This window comes from Bubalus kerabau, chromosome 23 (genome assembly GCF_029407905.1).
Source record: "Bubalus kerabau isolate K-KA32 ecotype Philippines breed swamp buffalo chromosome 23, PCC_UOA_SB_1v2, whole genome shotgun sequence".
Taxonomy (NCBI): domain Eukaryota; kingdom Metazoa; phylum Chordata; class Mammalia; order Artiodactyla; family Bovidae; genus Bubalus; species Bubalus kerabau.
Window position 1 is genome coordinate 38,754,294 of NC_073646.1, and position 21,451 is coordinate 38,775,744.

Below are 21,451 nucleotides of genomic sequence, written 5' to 3' on the forward strand. Positions count from 1 at the left end.
CCATTCTGAAGGAGATCAGTGCTGGGTGTTCATTGGAAGGACTGATGCTGAAGCTGAAACTCCACTACTTTGGCCACCTCATGCGAAGAGTTGACTCATTGGAAAAGACTCTGATGCTGGGAGGGATTGGGGGCAAGAGGAGAAGGGGACGACAGAGGATGAGATGGCTGGATGGCATCACCGACTCGATGGCCATGAGTTTGGGTGGACTCCGGGAGTTGGTGATGGACAGGGAGGCCTGGCGTGCTGCGATTCATGGGGTTGCAAAGAGTCGGACACGACCAAGCGACTGAACTGAACTGACTGAACAAAGCATTTCATGCTTTCTGGAGGCTTCAGTTTCAACTGTTAACGTTTCTTAACCCAGCTGACACACTCTGAATAAATCAGGAACACGTCTTGTCTGCAGGCATTTCTGATGGCTTCAGCTAGGCTCCACTCTTGCCTGCAGTTTGGCGTCCAGGACCTCAGGACTGTGGTGGCACTGGGCATGTGGGGGTCTCACAGGCCCCTTCGGGGTGAAGGTCATGGCAGACACACAGGGCACTGCTAGCGAGAGTCCACAGGCTGTCCAGCGCGTGCAGCTGTTGGGGGAGACGAGACTTTCAGAATGTCAGCTGCAAAGATGACACTGTAGTCACTCACCTTTGAAGACCATGAGTTCTGTACATATAACGTAAGGTGAAAGCATACAGCACTGTGTGCGGCCCGGTCATTCACAGGATTCTTTGGTTCTTGTTGGAAAAGCTAAATGAAAATCACTGGATTCGGTGCAACCTTGATAATTAGAGTAGGCGGCATGTCAAGCAGAGAGCAGAGTTTACATTGTAGTGTCAAAAATTTCCGAGGACGATGAAGAAAGAGATTCTGCATTGTTTTATAGTAAATAGTAGGCTAGCAAAATTTGAGTGGAAAAAAAGGTATCTGGAAAAAAATGTTTCCATTCCATTTTTTTGTGGGCGTTAGGGTGGGCTGCTAAAGACCAGCCCGCATTTGAGCTGAGACCTGACAGCGCAGCGATGGCTGTGGAGCCTGGCCGCCTGCGTGGGGCTCATCTGGTTCCCGGGTTGGCCTGGGCGCCGAGGGAGGGGTCGGTCCGCGGGGGGCGGGGTCAGCACGTGCTGCCCCACTCGAGGCTGAGCGGCCACGCTGTCCACAGCGTCCTCCTCTCTCGTGGCACAGGCTCTGGGCAGTTTGGTCTGAGCTGGTGCCTGACAGCGGTTCCGTGAGCTGTGGCAGGCGAGCGGGGCGGGGAGAGGCGCGGGCTGGGTGGTGTGGAGCACTGGCCTCTATGGGCCATCCCGAGAGACTCCGTGCAGGTGAGGCTGGGCCACACGGCTTTATCCTCTTGGTCTGAAGAGCCTTCGGCCACAGGGCTCCTCCTCCAAGAGGCCTCGGGCCAGGCTTAGGCGCTTTCCCTGTCTGTTGCTGTCTGTCCAGCCACAGGTGGAAGTGTGGGGATAGAACCAATTGGCGTCTCAGTGGAATGAGTGTGCTGGTGACATGGGGTGGCCGGGTTTCTGGCGTTGGCATCTTTGAACTCGCCCAGTCATTCTTGAAAAAGTCATCGCTGCCCTGCTTGCTTCCCACAGGTTCTTCCGTTGACCCCAATTTGCCGCGATCGGTTTCCATGGCCTCCGGACTGAACATGGTGAAAAAGCAGAAAGTGAAAACCATCTTTCCGCACACGGCCGGCACTAACCAGACCTTGCTCAGCTTCGCACAGGGAGACGTCATCACGCTGCTCATCTCCGAGGAGAAGGACGGCTGGATGTACGGGGAGCACGACAGCACCAAAATGTGGGTCCCGGGCTGGGCCGTCCCCACCCCGAGGGCTCCCGTCGAGGCCGTCCTTGAGGGCAGATAAGCGCCTCCGCCCCAGCGAGGCCACACTTCAGTGACAGTTCTAGCCTAGTTAGCTGCCACTCGTCTATCTGCGTTGTTCCCAAGCTGTGTTCTGCATGTGTGGGCATATAGAGATAAGTTTTTAAAAAATTTTGGCCATACTGCATGGCACATGGGATCTTAGTTCCCCAACCAGGAACTGAGCCCCTGCCCCCTGCACTGAAGCATGGAGTCTTAGCCACTGGACCACCAGGGAAGTCCTATCGATTTGATGCGCATATAGGAGTCACCTCTGAAAGTAAAGGCACTCGTTGGTATGTGACTTCAGATTTCTCAGGATAACGCTCTCTATGAGATCTGGCACGTGAGTTAGTGTGAATGCCAGTGTCCTCATTCCAACTGTGTGTGCACAGGCCTTCCTAGAAGGTTAAATTGAGTTTCTGTGTAGATTATTCAGGTACTAAGTTTAAGCCGAAATGGAAACAAAAGACACAAAGGGGATCCAAATAGAAATGGCATGTATGTAAGACGCCTCTGATGGGATGGGATGCAAGTGGCCCAGCCGACCCCACCACCCCCGGCCCCGAGCGGTCCCCAGGCCTTTCCGGGCATGTCTGTGGCCTGCATGTCGGCCGCCAACACCCCAGCAAGGTCGTCTTCCCCCCCGCTCTCGCCTGCAGGAGGGGCTGGTTCCCGTCGTCCTACACGAAGCTGCTGGAGGAGAACGAGGAGGAGGCCACGAGCAAGCTGGCACCAAGGTAGGAGCGCCTGCGGTTCAGCCGGTGGGGCTTGCCGGGACCCCGGGTCCCCAGGCGCGTGGGGGTGGATCTGGACGAGCGGCAGAGCCTGCGGCGACGCCACGGCTGGGCTGGCGGCTGCGGGTGCTGCTCCCCGCCTGTTCCTTCCCGATTTCCTGTCGTCCTGGCGCTACCCTCTGCTGGGAAGAGACGCCCCCTTCCTGGCCCACGGTCCCTCCCAGTCCCGCTGCCCGCCACAGTAAAGTCCCAGGCTACGCGCCCGGCCTGTCTGCCCTGGTGAACACATGTGCTGGAACGTTCTCCTGCACTTGCCCTCTTCTCTCTCTCCCTCACCAGCCGCCTGTCTTCGGTCCCCTCTCAGGCCTTTCCTCCGCCCTCTGCTCAAACATGGGGTCCTCGGGACCCGCCCTCGTCCTTTTTCCTTCTCGTGCTCCCTGAGCCACCGTGTCTGCTCCTGTGGCTCGAGTCACATCAAGGGGCTGCACTCGGCACCTCTGTGTCCCACCCAGGAATGACTGGCACTGCTGCTCAGGAGCTGGCCGCTTGCACTGACCAGGTCATTTCTTTCTCACACGACCTTGTGAGGTGGGGCCCCGGTTGAAAATTGAGGAAACGGGCACAGGGAGCCAGAAGTGATGGAGCCAGGACGAGACTAATGTAGGCAGGTCTCTCCCGGCCGAAACAGGAAGATCTCTGTGTGAGTTAGCTGGCTGTCCCGCGGGTCCTCAGAAACACGTCCCAACAGAACGTGGCATCACCTTGACCACAAACTGCCTCGGCCACGGTGTCTGCCGTGTCAGAACAACCGCCAGATCCATCCCGCTGTCTCCGGGACCGCAGACACTGCCCCAAGTCCTTCCACGACCCTTGCTCATGGCCAGCTGTGTGTCTGTCCTTTGCGGAACAGCTCAGCTGCTGCTGGCCAAGAAACAAGACTGAGTGTCTTCAGGGTGCTGAAACTCTGGCGTGCTCAGTGCTTTTGCTATATTTTCTTAAACTGGATCAAGAGTCAACCTCTAATGGAGCTAGTTTTCCTCTCCGTTTGTCAGGTCTTTTAAAGAATCTCTTTTGAATATACATGTGCAAGCCAGCAGAGACACTGGCACACAGAAACACCGACTGTTGCCTGGGAAATCCCTTGCACAGAGGAGCCTGGTGGGTTACAGTCCACGGGGTCACAAAGAGTAGAACACGACTTAGCGATTAAACAGCCAGTGGAGAAACACTGCAGTGCTGTGTGTGGTAATCTCCTCCCGCCCCACCACTGTGGATCTCTAATCCACACAGTTCCTGTCGGAGGAGACGCAGGATGCCTGGGGTGCGGGGGCAGGTCTCCTCTAACCCGCGTCCTCCGTTCCTGTCACTAGTTTGGCGCCTGTCCGCAGCGTGAGCACCACGAACTTGGCGGAGAAGAGCAGCGTCATGATCCCCCCGCCGGACTACCTGGAGTATCTGTCCACAGGAGCAGCCACCGCTGAGAGAGAAGACATCTCCCAGAAGGCTTCTAACCATAAAGCCCCGGTGCCCAAACCAGAAAGCACGCCTCCTGTGAGTAGGGCCCCGATCTGCCGGGTGGGCTCTGGGGTGCAGGGCCCCTTTCCCTCCGAGCAGGAAGGGGGTGACCCTCGGGCGGGGCACGCACTTGCTCCCAGGGCCTGCAGATTCTGTCACGCAGCCTTTCAGCCGCCTTAACTTCTGTGCTCCTCTTGTTTTTATCTTATCTGTAAATGATAGCTGGCACCCACGAGATCCATCGTTTCCCAGACTGTGTCCAGTTTCAAGCTCTCCTGCTTTTAATCATGTCTGCAATCCTTTCGTCCGCTAATCACCTTTCTCTGCACTTTCTTCAGTTTTCATATTGTTTTCTGGAGAAAGACTGAAGGTCCACAGTAGTGATCTAATCACCACGCCTTCAGGAACTGCGCCGTTTAAGCCCAGGACTGGGACAGAGGCCATGAGTCACTTCATCCATCCCAGAGACAGTGACTTTGTCTTCAAGCCAGGCCCGGTGGGCTCTGGAGGAGTTGAGAGAAACTCAAGTCCGGCTCTGGCTCTGCTGGAGCTTAGGCTCTAGTGATAAGATAAGCAGTAGACTGAGAGATAGACAAAAATGTCAGAGCTGGGAGCTCCGTGGGGGATGGAGCCAGGTGCCATGAGGACAGCGGGTGCGGCGACAACTTGGATGGAGGTCAGGGGTCAGTTCTCCTGGGATGCTGACTCAGTGATGAGGTGGGCTGTGTCCCCAGCTGTGGAAGCGTCTGGAAGGCAGAGGCAGCCTGGTGCCCCCACTAGCCCCGCCAAGAGCTCTGGGCCAGGACCTTAGCTGGGGCGATTTCCTGGGGAGCGCTGCCCGCCGAGGCCACCTCCGCAGCCAGAGCCGTCGTCCTGAGGGGGGTGCAAGCCCCGAGACCAGGAGCCAAGAGAGGCGCCTCCCAGACAGAGGGAGCCAGAGTTTACAGCTCCTGGCGGGGTGTACTCGGCAGGAGTCTAGAGGAGGTTCTTGTCCTCTTTTCCCACAATATAGATTATACAGCAGAGAAGGCGGAGAGGATGGAGGAAAAGGGGGTGACTGAGAAGGAAGGGGCTGGCCCGCCAGGAGCAGGGACGCGGGTCCCCTGTGCCAACGGGGAGGGCAGACTTGGGGCGGAGTGGCCGATGTTTGCTATCTCAGTGCCAAGGGAAAGGTCGCCCTGAGGGCAGGCAGAGTGGCGCTGAGCAGGTTGGAAAGAAGAGAATCTGTGCCGTAGCTGTTCTCAGAGGGAGAAGGGGATCGTGCTCCGGAGACGAGGGCACATAAGCGGATGGTGCTGTCATAAGCCTGGGCCGCTTCGACCGCTGCTTCTTTGTCGTGGGTTTGTTCTTTCTGTGGTGCTTGCAGGAGCCATGCACCCCCGCGGGGTGTCACCACCCCCAGGGGCCTCTGTTCGCCTCTGAGTGGTGCCGGGCGGAGTCGGTTACAGGGAATGAGGCTCTGAAAGATGGGCCCCGGGTACGGGGGGCCCGTGCCTGCCTCCTCACAGGCTGCAGGGCGGGTTTGGGTCCTGGAAATGCCATTTTGGAATCTCATTCAGAAATGTCTTTGGCTTCTCTTCCTAGATAAGCACGCTGCGTGACTCCTTGTTTTCACTGTTATCACTGCAAATCACTCCAGCTTTCTAACTCCAGAAATTACTTTCAGAAGGATAGGGAGCTTTCCCATTTTGTTGGTGAGAGATGTCAAAACTGGAGATGCTGCTTGAAAGGGCAGATCTGAAATGCTATTTCATTAAAGGGCCTGGTATATTTTAAAACAATACTCAAACTATTTGGAAATGATCTTAAGGCACTTCTAAAAGCATAAAATTCCTTTTGCTGAAAAAAAAATCAACTTACAATTTGCATGTCACAAAACTCAGGATCCAGGCGCACAGGCGTGGGCCTGCTGGTCTGCAGTGTCTTCTTCTGGATTTGATTTCAACTTTTTTTATGGAAAAATTCACACACACATGAAAGTGGAAAGAATAATCTACTGATTTGGTCCCCCAGATTTACATATAATTCATTTATAAATCTTGCTTCATCTCCTCCCTACACATTCCCAGGTCAGCAAAGCCAGTTCCAGACTTGGTATTATTTCATCTGTAAATACGTTAAAGTTCCTCTTTTCTCACAAAACCAACTCTCGTATCGTTTAAAATCGCATTAACTCCTGGATATCATCACCTGGTCACTTCAAATTTCTGACTGTCTCATTAAAAATTTCTTGATGGTATCGTTGTTCGAATCTGGACCCAGGCCAGCTCCCCACACCATCGCTGGTGATCTGGCCAAGTCTCATGACTCGCCTTTCCATACCTAGAGATCTCTGTGTCATCTCTATGTAGAAAACCCAGGTTACTAGTCCTGGAGGGTGTCCCCAGTCTGGATTTTGCTGCTTACATCCACATGGTGTCCTGTATTGAGTTCCCCTTTCTCCCTTGTTTCCAGCCGGGGTCAGAATCTGCTGTTGTTGTTTGTTGGCTGGTTTTGTGTGGCGGGAGCATTTCATCTGTGGTGGTGGCCAGTCCATCTGCGGGCCAGTCTGGTGGTTTCCTTCTGTGATGACAACCATTGATGATAATGACCACCCAGCTCTGTAACTTGATAAAGGTTGCACAGACAGACCTCAGATGTAATGGGTTAGCTTCCAGACCATCTCGATAAAGCAAGTCACATGAACTTTCTGGTTTCCCAATGCATGTAAGAGTTATGTTTACATACACTGCAGTCTATTGGGTGTGCAATAGCATTGTGTCTAAAAAAGCGATGTATATACCTTAATTTAAAAATACTTTATTGATAAAAAATGCCAGTTAGCTGAGTTTTCAGTGAATTGTAGTAGTGACACCAGAGACCACTGGTCAGTGGTCACTATGATTATGATGATAATGAAAAGCCTGAAATATGCAGCGTGTGACACAGAGACATGAATTGAGCAAATGCCCCTGGAAAAATGATGCCAACAGACGTGCCACAAACCTTCCATTTGTAAGGGGAAAAAAAAAACCAGTATCTGTGAAGCAGTCAAGTGCAATCAAATGAGGTCTGCCTGTATACTGCCTTTTAAGGTAAAAGAATCTTGCCCTGAAATCGTAGCTAACACTGGAATTATAAATGAAAACACATTTTAGCTAACAGCACTGAATTCAGAAGAAAACATGTTTTAACTTTCAGTGTTTTTACCACGTGGATAAAGCTCAATGAAGAAGGCATCGGTGTGGTTCTCACCACACTGAATGGATAGAGTGAAAAAAAATCCTGGTTTTAGATGTCGGCACAGTCCGTGATGATATTCGTTATTAAGCATTTGGCAGTTTAAATGAGTTCTAACTTTATTTTTAAACCTCCCTGTTGGCTGGATCATAACAGACTGTCAGCACCAGGAGGCCGTCTTGGGAAGCACGAGGACCAGCTGGGGAGCCTTTACACTGCGCCCACCTTTTTATTCCTTCCGCTTCCTTGAGCAGCAGAGCCTTAAGTACGTCTCTCTCCCCCTAGGCCCAGGGTGGCCTAGTGGCCGCCTCCCCGCCAGCAGGTCCTCATGGAAGCTGCTGCCCTCCCACCAGGACCGGGTGTGGGACCTAAGCTCAGCCCCTGGGCTCCTGTCTATGCAGTCCTGGCGGCCCCCAGGCAGAAGCCTGCTCCCCACCGTGTCCTGTCGCCCTCGAGTCAGTAACTTAAGGTCTCCCAACAAAGCCTGAAACCTGATGGCTTCACTGGTGAATCCTGTGAAATGTTCAAAGAATGAATGCCAGACCTGCTCCAACTGTCCTTACAAGTGAAGAGGAGAGAACTCCTAACTCATTGTGTGAGGCCAGCGCAGCCCTGGCACTCGGGTCAGGCCCCTTATTTCTGTCTCACAGGCCGGAAGGCCTTTTTCAGTCTTTGATTTTATTATGATTAGTGGCCTTTAATTTTTGATTTCTTCGAAGAACATTTAACAGCCCTACCTATCTAATGAAAAGGCCCTCCTTGTGTGAGTTCCCATGGTGATTCGTTGTTGCTGGTTTTGCAAATGTCAGAATGAGTGTTGACGAACACTTTCCTTCATGATAAGCGAAACCTTCCGTGAAAAGGGAACAGGCAGAGAGTTGATACCCATAGCAAGGTCGCAGCGACGTTAGCAGCGCACATTTCCATGGCATCAGACTCTGCTGACCGACTGAAACCTTCGGGAACACGGCCACCCGGCACGGAAGAGGGCCTGCAGGTCCCCTGGCCTCATCCGGGCGCGCCCTGGCGGGCTGATTACAGCCAGGCCTGCACCGGGCTCCAGGGAGACAAACCAACCCAGGAGTCCAGTCCAGGGAGCGGCGATGAAGGGGCCGTGGAGGAAGTGTGGGGGCAGGAGGCGGGGAGGGCTCCAGCTCCAGGGTGGGGCATCCAAAGTGGCTTCCTAGGGGCGAGCGCATGAGCTGAGTCCTGGAGGAAGAGCTCTGAGGAAACCCAAGGCCTGCGGGCGGCAGCACAGGCTCTGGTGACTGGGTGGCGGCTGACTCCTATTCCATTTCTATCGCTTCATCTCGGGAAGTAGTATTTCCTGATCCTCTGCAAACTGCCGGAGACGAAACTGCACCTCTGTCACAGCCTTCGACCCCGCCGCCTCTGCCCGCCCTGTCCTGTCTGTGAGATGAGCTCCTGCATCTCATTGGTACTGGGTCAAAGCGGCAGTCAAGCTGCAGGGCGGACGGGACGGGTAACCGGTGCTGCCCCCAGGAGAGCCCCTCGGGGCAGGTGCAGATGCCCGTTTTTCACCGGGCCCTGGTGGCCTCTTGCAAAGACAGGAGGCATAGAGTTGAGTCATCTGTGCATCAGTAAACCACCCGGAGAGTTGATGGGTCAGACAGAAATGTTCCAGAACCAGGCAGGCCAGCAGAGTGGCCACTGGACACAGGTGCTGCTGAGCACTTGAGAAGTGGAGAGTGCAAAGAAGGAACCAAGGCTTGGATTTTAAATTCGTGTTTTAATTAGTCACACGGCGAGCAGCTGCCATATGGGACAGCCAGGTAGAGCTCACTCGAAAGAGAACGAGATTCCATTTAGAAACCGATCCGGAAGGTAAGGGTCAAGGAGCAGGTCCCACGACAGGCCTGTCCAGGAGCTCTGAGGCCGGAGCCTCAGCCCTGGGATTCCATATCTCAGAGGTTCTCACGCCCTCTTCCTTAAGCTGTTTACAGCAGCTGATAACGCTGCAGAAAACCAGGGCCAAACGCTGGGGTCCAGGGAAGCTGGCACAGCAGCTTGACGTTACAGCGGTTACGTGTAGATTTTGCATTCACACAACCACCGAGCACGGCCAGTCACCCGTAGTTTTGTTTGAACACCGGGATGCTTCGGGTACCCCGGGGGCTGCCTCCCAGCTGCTGTGTCCTGGTGCTGTGAATGCTGGGGTGCGTGCAGCTCTTTGAATTACATTCTTATCCGGACATATGCCCAGGGGTGCAGTTGCTGGATCAGAGGGCAAGTCTGTTTTCAGTTTTTTAAGGACCCTCCACACTGCTCTCCACAGTGACTACACCATTTTACATCCCCACCAACAGTGTAGGTGGGCTCCCCTTTCCCCACACCCTGTCCAGCATTTGTCATTTGTAGGCATTTTAACAATGACTGTTCTAGCCGGCGGGAGGGTTGTACCTCATCGCAGCTTGGATTTACATTTCTCTAGTAATTAGTGATGTTGAGCACCTCTTCTTGTGCGTGTTGGCCATCTGTGTGTCTTCTCTGGAGAAGTATCTATTTGATAAGTCTTCTGTCCACCTTTGGATTGGGTTGTTTTTGTTATTGCGTTGTACAAGCTGGCTGGGTAAGTGGCTCAGACAGTAAAGAATACACCTGCAATATAGGAGACCTGAGTTCGATCCCTTGATCAGGAAGATCCCCTGGAGAAGGAAATGGCTACCCACTCCAGTATTCCCGCCCGGAAAATCCCATGGACAGAGAAGCCTGGCAGCCTTTAGTCCGTGGGGTCGCAAAGAGCTGGACACAACTGAGCAGTTAACACTTTAACTTGTGTGAGCTATTTGTACATTTCGGAAAGCAAGCTTTTGTTGGCAGAATCATTTTCAAAGACTTTCTCCCAGACTGTAGGTTGTCTTTCCATTTTGTTGATGGTTTCCTTCGCTGTGCAAAAAGCGTGTAAGTTGGACTAGGTCCCATTTGTTTTGTTTTTGCTTTTACTTCTATTGCCTTGGGAGACTGAGCTAAGAAAGCACTGCTGCTTTTTATGTGATTTATGATTTTTATGTCAGAGATGCCTTGCCTGACAGCCCTCTTGTTAGGACAGGGTGCTCCCAGAGCCCGGCTGGTGTATTGGTGCCCACGTTCGTGTGTGCTGCTTGTACCAACTGGAGCGGGCTCTAGGGGGCACGGGTCGCGCACCAGGGCCAGTGGCTTCAGGCGGCCCGTTAAGAGTCATTTTGCCCTCCTTCCTCACTGCACGGGCTGTTACTTCTTGCCACTTCCCCACCAGGGCTGGACTCGGATGCATCGACTTCACCGTCTTGTTCTCTGAGTGTCGTGTCCCCAGATGACACAGCTCGTGAGACCCCGACCAAGCTCGGTTCACAGTTCAGTTGAGCTCCAAGGTTTCTGCCTCGAGGGCAGCGGGGGTGCCGACGTTCAGCAAGCAGGAGCCTTCTCTAAGATGAGGGCACATAGGGGAGGGGGGACAGTGTCCTGCCCTGGGGACGGGCAGGAAGGGAGTTTCCGTTACCTGCCCTGCGGAGGCCGCGTCCGGGGTGGAAGGCTCAGCAGGAAGAACGCTTCCCAGGTGGGAGGACACACCCACCACCCCTGAGCCGCAGCCGGGACTCAGCCTCCCCCCGGGCGCCATGAGCACACGTGGGGCTGCACAGCAGGCATCGGGGAATGTCTGTAGAATGCCTGTAGAATCATAAATGAGCCCTCCATCCCCGTAACACAGGAACCGCCTACGCCAAGGCCTGCTGAGCGCGCCCTGTGGGGACAGGCCTGGGGTCATGCTGACAAGCGGGGCAGCTGCTCTGGGCTTCCCCCTGAAGGGGAGACAGGGAATCGGGGTGCCGGGCTGACTGCCCTGGCGGCGAGGTGCCCCCTCAGGATGAGCTGGCTGGCCCCGGGTCCAGGCCATGGTGTCCAGAGGCCCAGGCCCACAGGAATAGGTCTGAAAGCAGCCCTGGGCCCCAGGCCCTCTGCCTCAAGGGTCTGTACTTCCGGCACCGCACAGAGCTGCCCCCAGGGAGCGCTGGTCACCCAGCGTGACACTGCCCCCTCCTGGGCTGCCAGCTCCGAGCAAGCCCATGCGGCAGCCGGAGCAGAGGTCTGGGGGGTGAGGACACGCCCTCACCTGGCCCCTGGCCACGCGGGGACCAAGCCCCGGGAGGGCTGGGCGATGCCCCAAGGTGGAGACGGCGCCTGTGCTGCTCCGTCCGCCCCAACCCCCACACTGACGGGACTTCCTACGAGCTCAGGTCTCTGGCTGGCAGTTGGCACCAGTCTGTGGGCACCAAAACCCAACAAGGCTTCCTTCTGACTTACTGCTCCTCACGGCACCCGTCAGGACCACACTCCCGGAAGCTACCCCTAACCACCGGCTCTCACCTAGGCAGACCAGGCGAGCAGCAGCACCCAGCGCCTCCCGTTCTGGCCCTGATCCCTCAGGGGACTTAGATGTCTCCTCCCCAGTGAATGGACACAGGGCAGCTCTGCGCTGCTTTCAGCACTGTGGGCTTAAGATGTCTGTACCCTCAGGTCTTATGAAAACGTCCTCTTTCTCTTTCCCACAGAATAATGCAAATGGGTTTGCAAAGCCTCCTTTCCTCAGGTAAGTTAACTTCCTCCCTAAGGGCCCCTACTCCCAGCTCAGCCCAGGAGGCCTGGGCTCGCGACCTTAGTTCCTGACGGGGGACTGAACTTGGGCCCTTGGCAGTGACAGTGCTGAGTCCTAACCACCCAACCGCCAGGGAAGTGCCCACCTCTGACAGAGGGGTGCCCTCCTCTCTGTGGTCCTGCCTAGGGTGCAGGGGAGGGTGGTGGTGGGAGAGCCTTCCAGGACGGGCCCTCCCTTTGGATCAAGGCAGAAGCCAAGCCCATCCAGCGCCAGACCCACAGGCCTGAGGCCTCGAGATCAGTCCCCTCCGAGTCCAAAACAAAACAAATCAGTGCTTATAACAGGTGGCATGGAGAGAACCATCCCAGAACGAACTGTATAATGTTCAGAAAATGCCTGAAATTTATAAAGTGTATGTTACAGAGCAAGGGTAGTCACTGGCTGTTTTCACATCAAATCCCTGTCTTGGAGTATTTCTGCCAACATTTTTTTCTCCCCCGCAGTGGAGAGAACCCCTTTGCTACTGTGAAACTCCGCCCGACAGTGACGAATGACCGCTCAGCGCCAATCATCCGATGAGAAGGCGGCCCCAGCCTCCTGGTTCCCCGTTGGGCCCTCGCTGGGGAACGATAGGTTTGTGTGTGACAAGCGCCGTCCAGTTGTAAAACTTCACCAGAGGGCGTCTGATTTTACGTGTCTTCTACTTGAGCAAATCAGCACATTTTCTAAGTTAACATAGTTGGGTTTACACATTTCTTTAAGATAAATCATAGTTTAGTTACAACTCAATCATTTAAAAGTTTTTTCCTATTCTGTTCAAAAATAGTAAATGTCGTTCCAATCCTTACTGTATCACTTTTTAATATTCTGATTATTAATAGCCAGAGTAAGAGATAGTGGATGCTTTTGTGACTGGCTTTCTGCACCCAAATGCAAATGAGATCACAGTTTTATAAAGCATGTGTTCTTAAATAGCATTATGTTCAAAGAAAATACTGTATAAATTTGCATCCTAGCATGCAAATAATCTTAAGCAATATAAATTATGAGGATATTGTATAACACTTAATTCTTTTAACTTAACTTTAAAATTTCTGTTTACTATAGCCCTAGCCAAGATGAAGCATCCCACAGGTTCCCACGATTTAGACAGCTCTAGAGCCCTGAGGATCCGCCTGGCCCTGTCACAGCCGGGGTCTTAGTACTTGAGTAGTTCTCGGACAGACTGAGCTTGGTACTGTTACCTAACTAGAATGACCCACGGAAACCCGCCAGGCTGTGCCTCACGGGGGCCTGGTTCACAGGGTGGCACCTGCCTCGGGAGACTCCACGGGCGGGAACCAGGCCTCTTGCTAAGCTAGTTGACCAAAATTACCTCCAGCACTGTTTACTCCGAAACCTCTCAGGGTGCAAGTCTCTCTCCTTTTCAGTTGGTACTGAGACGGCCAACAGCCCAAATAAAGCCGGCCGGGGGGAGCATTCCAGCCCAGCCCCACCCCGCGCGCTGGGCCCCTGCAGTCACGGCAGCGCTGGGTCGGCTCTGCTGTCAGGCCGGCGCCACCTGGAGGAGGGGACGAGGGGCAAACACACACCCAGGCTGGGCGCCGCGGGGTCTCGCTCCTGATGGCGGCTCTCGGTTCTGCCGTGATGTCGTTCCTCTCTAAGCGCGAGAATGACTGAGCGCAGGTAGACGGTGTGAGGCGTGGCGCTCCCAAGGTTGGTGCTGTCCTCGCGGCTGGTGGGCCACGCAGACGACCCCTCGGTGGTGGGGGTCTGGGGCCGCGTGAGGGCCCTTGGGGCAGCTGTCCAGCAGCAGCCACCGTGTCCACCAGCCAAGATGCTCGGGTCAATCACGGGCCTGGCTCCTCTCCGTTCATGGGGCCGTTTCCTTCCCACTGCGGAGGCAGGGAGGCATAGTGGGCAGGCTCTGGAGGCTCATGAAGGGGCGGGGGTCTTGCACCCACTTTGGCAGTCATGCGGCTGTGAGGCCGCAGTGCTGGGGGTCTCGGGCCCTGGGGTCCCCAGGCCGCGCACACCCCCCTGCTCACAGGACAGAGGCCAGGCGGTGGGTCCTGAGCATGGGCTGCGTGCTCTGCAAATGTCAAGGTATCAGGCTTCATTGTAAGAATAAAACTTGAAAACGAGCACTTCTTTGAGCTGTGTGAGGGAAAGTCACCCACCCGGGACGGTGTTGGGGGGTCAGGGCTGGGGAGGCTCTTTTGTGACAGTGTGCACACACTGAATAAGCAAGACCAGATAAACAATGGTATGGATCTCATTTATTTAAAACAGTATTTCTCCCCTTTCTCAAATTGAAGACTGCGAAAAATAAAAGCAGTGCTTTATTGAGCGTCGTCGCCTGGGAGCGGAGCTGCCCACGTCCTCACTCCGACTCCTCCCTGTGCCCCTCCTCGCCCGCCCAGTCCACCCGCCTCACTGCACAAAACAGTCCAGGAGCTTCACCAGATAAAGCTACTGTACACGACATTTACATCAGAAAAAGCGGGGTGCGGGAGAGCCAGGTGTGCTCTTCCCTTTAAGTGAAGTTGGCTCCACAGTTGGGGCATCTTCGCTTCCTCAAGGCGAAACAGCAGATGAACCCAAAGGGGAACAGGACGATGGCCAAGAAGATGCCCAGGAAGGTGAACGAGTCCTCCAGAACCCCGACCCTGCGGAGACAGGGGGCGCTCGGTCAGGGCGCCGCTGCAGAGGAAACGCGCAGGGGGCGCCGGCCGAGCGCTCGGCCACGTGTTCTCTCAGACAAGGAACGAGCAGCAAGTGCTGGTTCCTATAAACACTTACATCGCTAAGAACACGAAACCCAAGTCACTGTACAGTATTTTTCCCACTGTTGTCAAGTTTTAGACTTATTTTTCCATTCCCTAGAGGGAAATTCCGGGAACAGTGATAGTTTGGATTGTGTGTGGCTTTTACTGTGGGAGGAGGGGGCAGCAGGTTCACACCATGTCACTTACCTTGGGAGGTTGAATCTCAAAGCTCCTCTTTGGAAAATTTGGAAAAAGTCACATTAACCCTCCACGTGCCCAATGTATGACCCCCAGGACCACGAGGGGCCAGCCCCCAACCACATCCCCAAGAGGTCACCACCCAGGGCCGGGGTCCTTCTCCAAGGCCCCAAGGCGGGTGGAGCAGGAGCTGCCACGTGCCCTGACAGCTGCAGTGAGACGCCTGACGCCAGCCCCCAGCCCCAGAACCGCTTCCCTCCCACCCCGGAGCTGCAGGGGGCAGCGCTGTGGGAGAGCAGGGACCCACCCACCCCACGCCCTCCCCATCTCCCTGAAGCCCTGGCGCCCACAAACGCCGGCAGGAACTGCCTCAAGGAAACACTCTCCCTCCAGCGCCCCAGGACGCTGCAGAAAGTCAAAGGGGGCTCTCGGGAAACCTCCGACTCGCTGCCCTCCCCTGGAGACCTGCGCTGAGTTCAGGAAAGGCCCAAGCAGCTGGACAGTAAGGCGGCCCGCAGGCCAGGCCCGCTCCAAGGGGAAGCACAGGGCTGGCACCACACCTCTGAGCCCCTGCCCGCCCAGGCTGCACCTGCCTGGCTCCAGGGCCCGCAGCCCAGGAGGCAGGAGCCCCCGCTGAGAAAGCACCGGGGCCGTGCTTGGGGGGCTGGGGATGCCATCCCCAGGGCCCCACGCAGGCGGGGCTGCCCCTCAGGCCACTGGAGCACGGCTGGGGGGCCAGGGCCCCCTCGGGGCACCTACGCCACCTTCTCTACCTGTGGCTGAACCCAAGTCAGCGGTTTGTCTGCTTGGTCAGAACATCCAAGGGGGAAACGGGGGACAAGGGCCCAGGCCTCCCGCTGGGTCAGCTGCACCAGCTGAGACCTTTCAGGAGAGGCCTGCCCCAGGGTCACCGGGTGCCTCGTGCCCCTCCAGGAACGGGGGACCCAACAACAGACACTCCCCGAACACCCACCCAGACTGGACGCCCTGTCATCTCACTTAAGGCCCAAACTGCTAAGAGGCAGAGCCTAGAACCCTGTGCATCCCCTCGGGGGCTCCAGGAGATGAGGGGCAGGCCAGGCTGGAGAAGCCTGGAGGCGTCCCCCTCCCCCCAGGGCATGGGCAGGGCCGGCCCAGCCGCCCTGTCTGTCCACACAGACAGCCCCTCTGGGATGTCTCCTGGCCTCTGGGCTCAAGGGTCAAACAGCAGCAGCCCCACCCAGACCCAGACGCGGTCTACAGGGCACAGGGGGCAGGCTCTCATCGGGCCCTCCGTGGCCTGAGGGCACAGACACGGGGACCCCGACAGCCCGCCCCACGCCCCGCGCCCCGCACGCCTCAGCCCGCAGACCTGCGGCGCGTTCTGTGCAGATCCTTCCCTCCAGCCGGAGCAGAGGGCAGCCCTTCCCATGCCCTTGGTGGGAGTCCGGGTTTGACGGACGACTCCCTCTCACCTCCCCCCCCGGGGGGGGGCCAGGCCACCCCGAGTCTCTGGGGAGGTGCCGGGCCGCTCCCCTTGGGCAGGGAGGGAGGCTCTGCTCACACCCTGCTGCCCCAGGGACCAGGAGCCTCCGAGCCTCACCTGCACCCTGAGCCCACGCCTGAGCTACAGCCTCAAACACCAAAGGCTCTGAAAGCGGGACTTTTTAACAAAGTTGGTAACAAACTCAGCTCACAGCCGTTGTGACCTCAACTACCATGAGGCCGTTTACAGTCTTAACGTGTCTGCTTCACGGGAACGTGTGTATCCTGCTGCAGAAACGTTCGCTTCTGACGATGGGTGCTGCTTGCCTGGACCGCAAAAGCAGAGTGGATGTGATTTACTTTTTTTAAACTGAGAAACTCAGCCTGGTCTCTAGGCCAATCCTGACACAGCAACAAGCCCCCGAGTACAGACCACCCAGTCCCTGTGGGGCCCCCACCCATCCTGCCAGCCCCTCCAGAGCAACCTGGTGTCTCCTCCTCCAAGCCCCTCAGAAGCCCCCATCAGCTCAGCTCTTTACCAACAGCTTCTGAATCCAGACTAAGCAAAGCCCTGTCTGTGTTCCTCCGCAACAGAGGTGAAAAAGATATGGAAGCTGGAGAAATCAGGTAACTGAACACACGCATCTCGCTGCCTCTGACCTCACAGAGAAGCTGGGCGCTCGGCCAGGTGGGGCTCCCTCCCCAGGAAGCTGGACCAAAACCTGCTGGGGCCGCGAACAGCCCAGACCCAGCCAGGGGCCCTGCTCTCTGAGCCCCCCGCCCTCCGAACCCCGGTGGCAGCAGCAGCACCAGCCAGCCTCCTGGGCAGAGGCCGGAGGACTCCACCTCCTCCAGGAGCCATGAGCCCGGAGCCAGGTGGGGACAGGGCAGGGCACCCCAAAGCACTGGGCAGCCCCCTTCAGAGACCGGGTCACGTCTCGTCCCCTCAGGACACACGTGCCCCACCCGGGGTCCCAGGGCCCCACTCCAAGCAGGCCTTCCCCGGGACAGGTCTCAAGAGCTCCGGGGAGGGGGGGAACGGGGGGACCCGCAAGGCTCGAGGCCCGCAGGGTACTCAGGGGACACCAGGCTCAGTCCAGGACAGGCTGGGCTGGACGCCCCGCCAGCTCTGCGCACCCCACCCACTGCGGACCGTCAGGCCGGGGATGCCCCTGGGCGGGGGAGGCTGGGGCGCTGGCCTCCTCGCTGCCCTGACCTGCGGGCAGCATCTGCCCCCCGCGGCTGCCCCCTGCGTGCCGTCTCAGCTTCCAAGACCCCAGCCACCCCGGAGCCCCCTCACCACCCTGGTCACCCCAGGACCAACACCCAGCGGTGCCCAGCAGGACCCTAGGCCTGGACTCACCTCTGGCTTCCACGCCGGGCCCGGTGCCCTCTGCACAGGCCCGCCCCCCGCAGCCCTGCCACCGGGTCCTGCATCCCGGGACAGGCCCCGTGCCAGGGGAGGACCACCTCAGGGCCGAGGCCGAGGCCTGGGCCAGGCGGTGCCCGGCCCACACCACAGGGGCCGAGGGTGGTCAGGGGTGGTGTGCGTGCGCTCGTCTGCTGCTGCTAATAAAAGGAGACGAGGTCGGGCTACCCACGCGGGCTCCGACGGTGGCAGAGGACCAAGTGGTACGGGCCTCGCTCAGGGAATCACGGACGTGTGACTCCTGCAGATGCCTGCCAGGCTCCCAGGGCAGAATGGCCAGGCGGGTGGGCTGGGAAGGAAGAAACACGGTCACAGGACAAGCTGCCTGTCTCCCAACCCACCGCCGCCAGACGGGCCAGCCAGTCCCCGGGGTACCCTCCCCAGCCTCCTTGAGGTGCCGACTCCCCAGACCCGCAGAGGCTCCTTGGACACACCTGGCCCCTGGCCTGTGGCAGCAGAGGGCTCTGCAGCGGGGCAGCACCCTTGCGGAGTAGCCCGGCTGCTGCCCTCTGTCCTCCGACAACATCAGGGCCGCAGAGGACGCGCCTCAGAGGCAGCAAGGGGGTCAGGCCCGACCGAGGCCCCGAAACTTGTCCTCAGTACATGCGCTCCCCTCTCGCTGCGCCCACTGTCCAGAGGCCGGAAGGACTGTGACCCCAACCCAAAGAAGGAAGCCTGTTCCGGATGCAGGGACCCCCCACCCTAGCCTTCGTCAGCCCCAAGCCCCTTCCCAGAAGAGCAGAGGGACAGGGCTGAGAGCAGGAGCTGGGGTCCCAACCCATGGGAATCACTCCCGTCCTGAGGAGCCCGGGGATCTCGGCCCCCAGGACCTGTTGCTGGTCTCCTCTCCTCCATCCAGGGCCCGGGGCCAGCCAGACCCTGGAGGATCCACCAGCGTCCCCCTACCCAGATGGGGCACCGGGCCCGCCAGCAGCTCGCACGGCCAGGACGGGAGCCTGGCTCCCAGGAAGGCTGGGCCCCACTCTGAGACGCTGAAAACCCAGGTGGAGGGCTCCGCTCCAGGAGCCTTCCTCAGACTCCTCGGCTGCCAGCCTGACGCCCTCCTTCGACTAGGAGATGGCTTGAGACCGCTCATGCCCAAAACAAGCCCCTGGAGTCAACCAGCTGTGCCACGCACACGGGCCTGAGCGCCCAGGACCCATCTGGAAGCCAAGCACACTGGTTCCCTCTCCCCGCCCCGCTGTGCCACTTCCCCCGATGGCTCTCTTGGCCAGGCCCAGCCTTGACCCTTGCCCTGCCCGGCAGCTCGTGACCAGCTTCCCAGGCCATGCCTCCCCACTCCAAGCCCATCCACATGCCTCCAACCGATCGGCTCTGCCGCCCACAGGTGCCCGGGGCAGGGAGCGGCTCTGGAGGCGGCCAGTTGTCTCCCTTTCCTCTTCACGTTCTCCAAAGGCCAGACTGTTGCCAGCCGTGTCAGAAGACACACCTGCTTCAGGTCCGCCACTCAGGGTGCCCCGGCCACCGCAACCCAGAGGGCTCTCCCCTGCCCACCGGCCCCTCAGCAAGCGCATGGCTGGCTCTGGGGGTCCAGTTCTGCCCCCATTCCTAGGCGTCCTTCCCCAGCCCTCCAGGCCTCCCCAGACAGCTGATGCCCAAGACTCAAAACTGTTAACTTCCCTTAGACGCTGCTCAGGGCCTTCCTGATACACTTTTGAAACTAAGGAAACCAGGGTTTCTCAATTCCATCTCACCAACTCTGACTTCCGCACCCACACCCCCGCCCCTACAGGCTGCCCCCTGGCAGATGGAAAACTCGGTTCTGGCTAAGTCTGCCCTGACTTTCGGAACCGTCCATGCACTAAAATCCACCAAGGGCAAGAAATTTGAACCTTCAGGACAGCATCTAGTAGCTATGTCTCAAGCCCTATAAAACCAGAAGATTCTGGCGGCTGGACTTTTAAGGACGTACAATACCGCTCCCACCCAAACAAAGAACCTCGGCGTCCCTGTCCTTGCGCAGCTGCCGGCCAGATGTGGATGGAGCGGCCCTTACCCGTCACCCCCAACCCTCCAGCTCCTCCAAGACACCGGTCACCTGAGTCTGGGCTCTCCTGCCCAGCTCTCCAAACGGACCCTTCCGGGGAAAAGGGAACCTCTGGCCACCTTCGAGAAGCAACCACAGAGCCACCTTGCAGGTCCCAGAAGCAGGGATAGCAGCAGGCAGTCCAACTGCTGCCACTTCCGAATCCCATCCCCATGGGCTCAATGCCCCAACAGCAACGGGGGGAGAGGGACGGACACCCAGTCCCCTCTGCCACATGAACCCTGGATGGACCCAAGGACCACTGGGCACGCTCTCTCCCACAGCTCAGGTCAGCAGCTTGGCGGGAGACTGACCACATCTCCCCCAGATCCTGCCTTTATGAGGCTGTGAGCGTGTCCTTAGTGACTTCTGGAGCCCCCAGGCCTGGGACATACCTGCAGACTGGGCAGCCTCCGACCACAACGATGGAATTGGCAGGGTACCGGGTGACATTCCGACTGTGGATGTTGTAGACCCTGGGGTGGTGGGTGGGTATCCCTGTGGGCAGGAAGACACATCAGAAGAGGGCAGGGAGGAAAGAGGGTCTGAGGTCCACTTCTCCTGCCCTCCCCCCCCCCCCCACCAAATGCTCGCATCCTTTTCAAAATCAGGACGACAGCTGCGTCCACTAAGTGCCCACTATAAGCTTTAATTAAACGTTAACTTGTGGACAGCGTCTCCTTAATAAACTTAGAGCCGCAGAGAGATGGACGTGCTTCCTACGAAGAGCGAACTGGGCGCGAACGACCCGCAGATGGGCTCAGGGCAGTCGGGCGGCGCCCAGATTCGGGGGCCCGACCTCCAGTTCCGGGGACGGCGTCGTCCCCGACCCCCTGCACGGTCCGGACCCCGGGGTCTCCCCTCGACCGCGCCCCCCGCCGCCGCCACGTCCGGAGAAAAGTTGGTTTCGGGGTTAAAGGTCGCGGTGGAACTCCGCCCGAAGTTCGCTCCCAGGCCCCCGGCCCGCGCCCCGGGCCCGGCCCCGGCGCACCTGTGACGAGGTAGGGGTAGGGCGGCGGCGGGGCGGCGGCGATGGCGCCGTAGCCGTGCGGGGCGCACGCGAACTCGCCCTGGCCGGCCTCCAGGTTGTAGGCGGGCGGCCGCTCCTGCAGCAGGGGCTTGTGGTCCATGGCGGGCGGCGCCCCCCGCGCCCGGCTCGGCTCCCGCTCGGACTCGCCCCGGACTGCGGCTCGCTCGGACTCGCGGACGCCCGGCGGCGGGACCCGCAGATCGCGGGCGGCGGCGGAGGCAGCGGCGGTGGCGGCAGCGGGGCTGGGCCCCTGGAGGCGGGCGCCGCGGGCTTCCCCCCGCGCCTCCCCCGCCGGTCACAAGACCCGGGTCACGTGGCGCGGCTCCCGCGGGGGCGGGGGGAGGTGCGGGGGGCGGGGCCGGCGACGCTTAAAGGGGCCGCGCCCTCCCTCGGCCGCCCCGCGGGCCGCTAGTCAACGGAGACCCCGCGCGCCTCCCCGCTGGGCGTCCCGCGGGGGCGGGAAGTTGGGGGAGACGCAGGGGGCGGGGCCGGCGGCGCTTAAAGGGGCCGCGCCCTCTTCGGCCGCCTTGTCGATGAAGACCCGGCGCGCCTCCCCGCCGGGCGCCCCAACTCCACCTCCGCGGCCT

General features: G+C 58.4%; 2 protein-coding genes across 2 annotated transcripts in view; one reads left to right on the forward strand and one right to left on the reverse strand.

The window, feature by feature from the left end:
- Positions 1-12,780, forward strand: part of BAIAP2L1 (BAR/IMD domain containing adaptor protein 2 like 1) — a 75,807-nt gene extending 63,027 nt beyond the window's left edge. The window contains exons 10-14 of the mRNA XM_055562628.1: positions 1,593-1,800; positions 2,526-2,603; positions 3,971-4,151; positions 11,885-11,922; positions 12,432-12,780. Coding sequence (XP_055418603.1) covers positions 1,593-1,800; positions 2,526-2,603; positions 3,971-4,151; positions 11,885-11,922; positions 12,432-12,507 — 581 coding nt within the window. The 3' untranslated portion in view covers positions 12,508-12,780. The remainder of the gene's footprint in view (positions 1-1,592; positions 1,801-2,525; positions 2,604-3,970; positions 4,152-11,884; positions 11,923-12,431) is intronic.
- A 1,407-nt stretch (positions 12,781-14,187) lies between these two features.
- Positions 14,188-21,166, reverse strand: BRI3 (brain protein I3). The gene is made up of 3 exons (XM_055562629.1): positions 20,826-21,166; positions 20,230-20,332; positions 14,188-14,597 (listed from the first exon to the last, which is right to left on the reverse strand). The coding sequence occupies exons 1-3, from the start codon at positions 20,962-20,964 to the stop codon at positions 14,465-14,467; spliced, it is 375 nt and encodes a 124-aa protein (XP_055418604.1). The 5' UTR covers positions 20,965-21,166; the 3' UTR covers positions 14,188-14,464.
- Between the last annotated feature and the right edge of the window lie 285 nt (positions 21,167-21,451).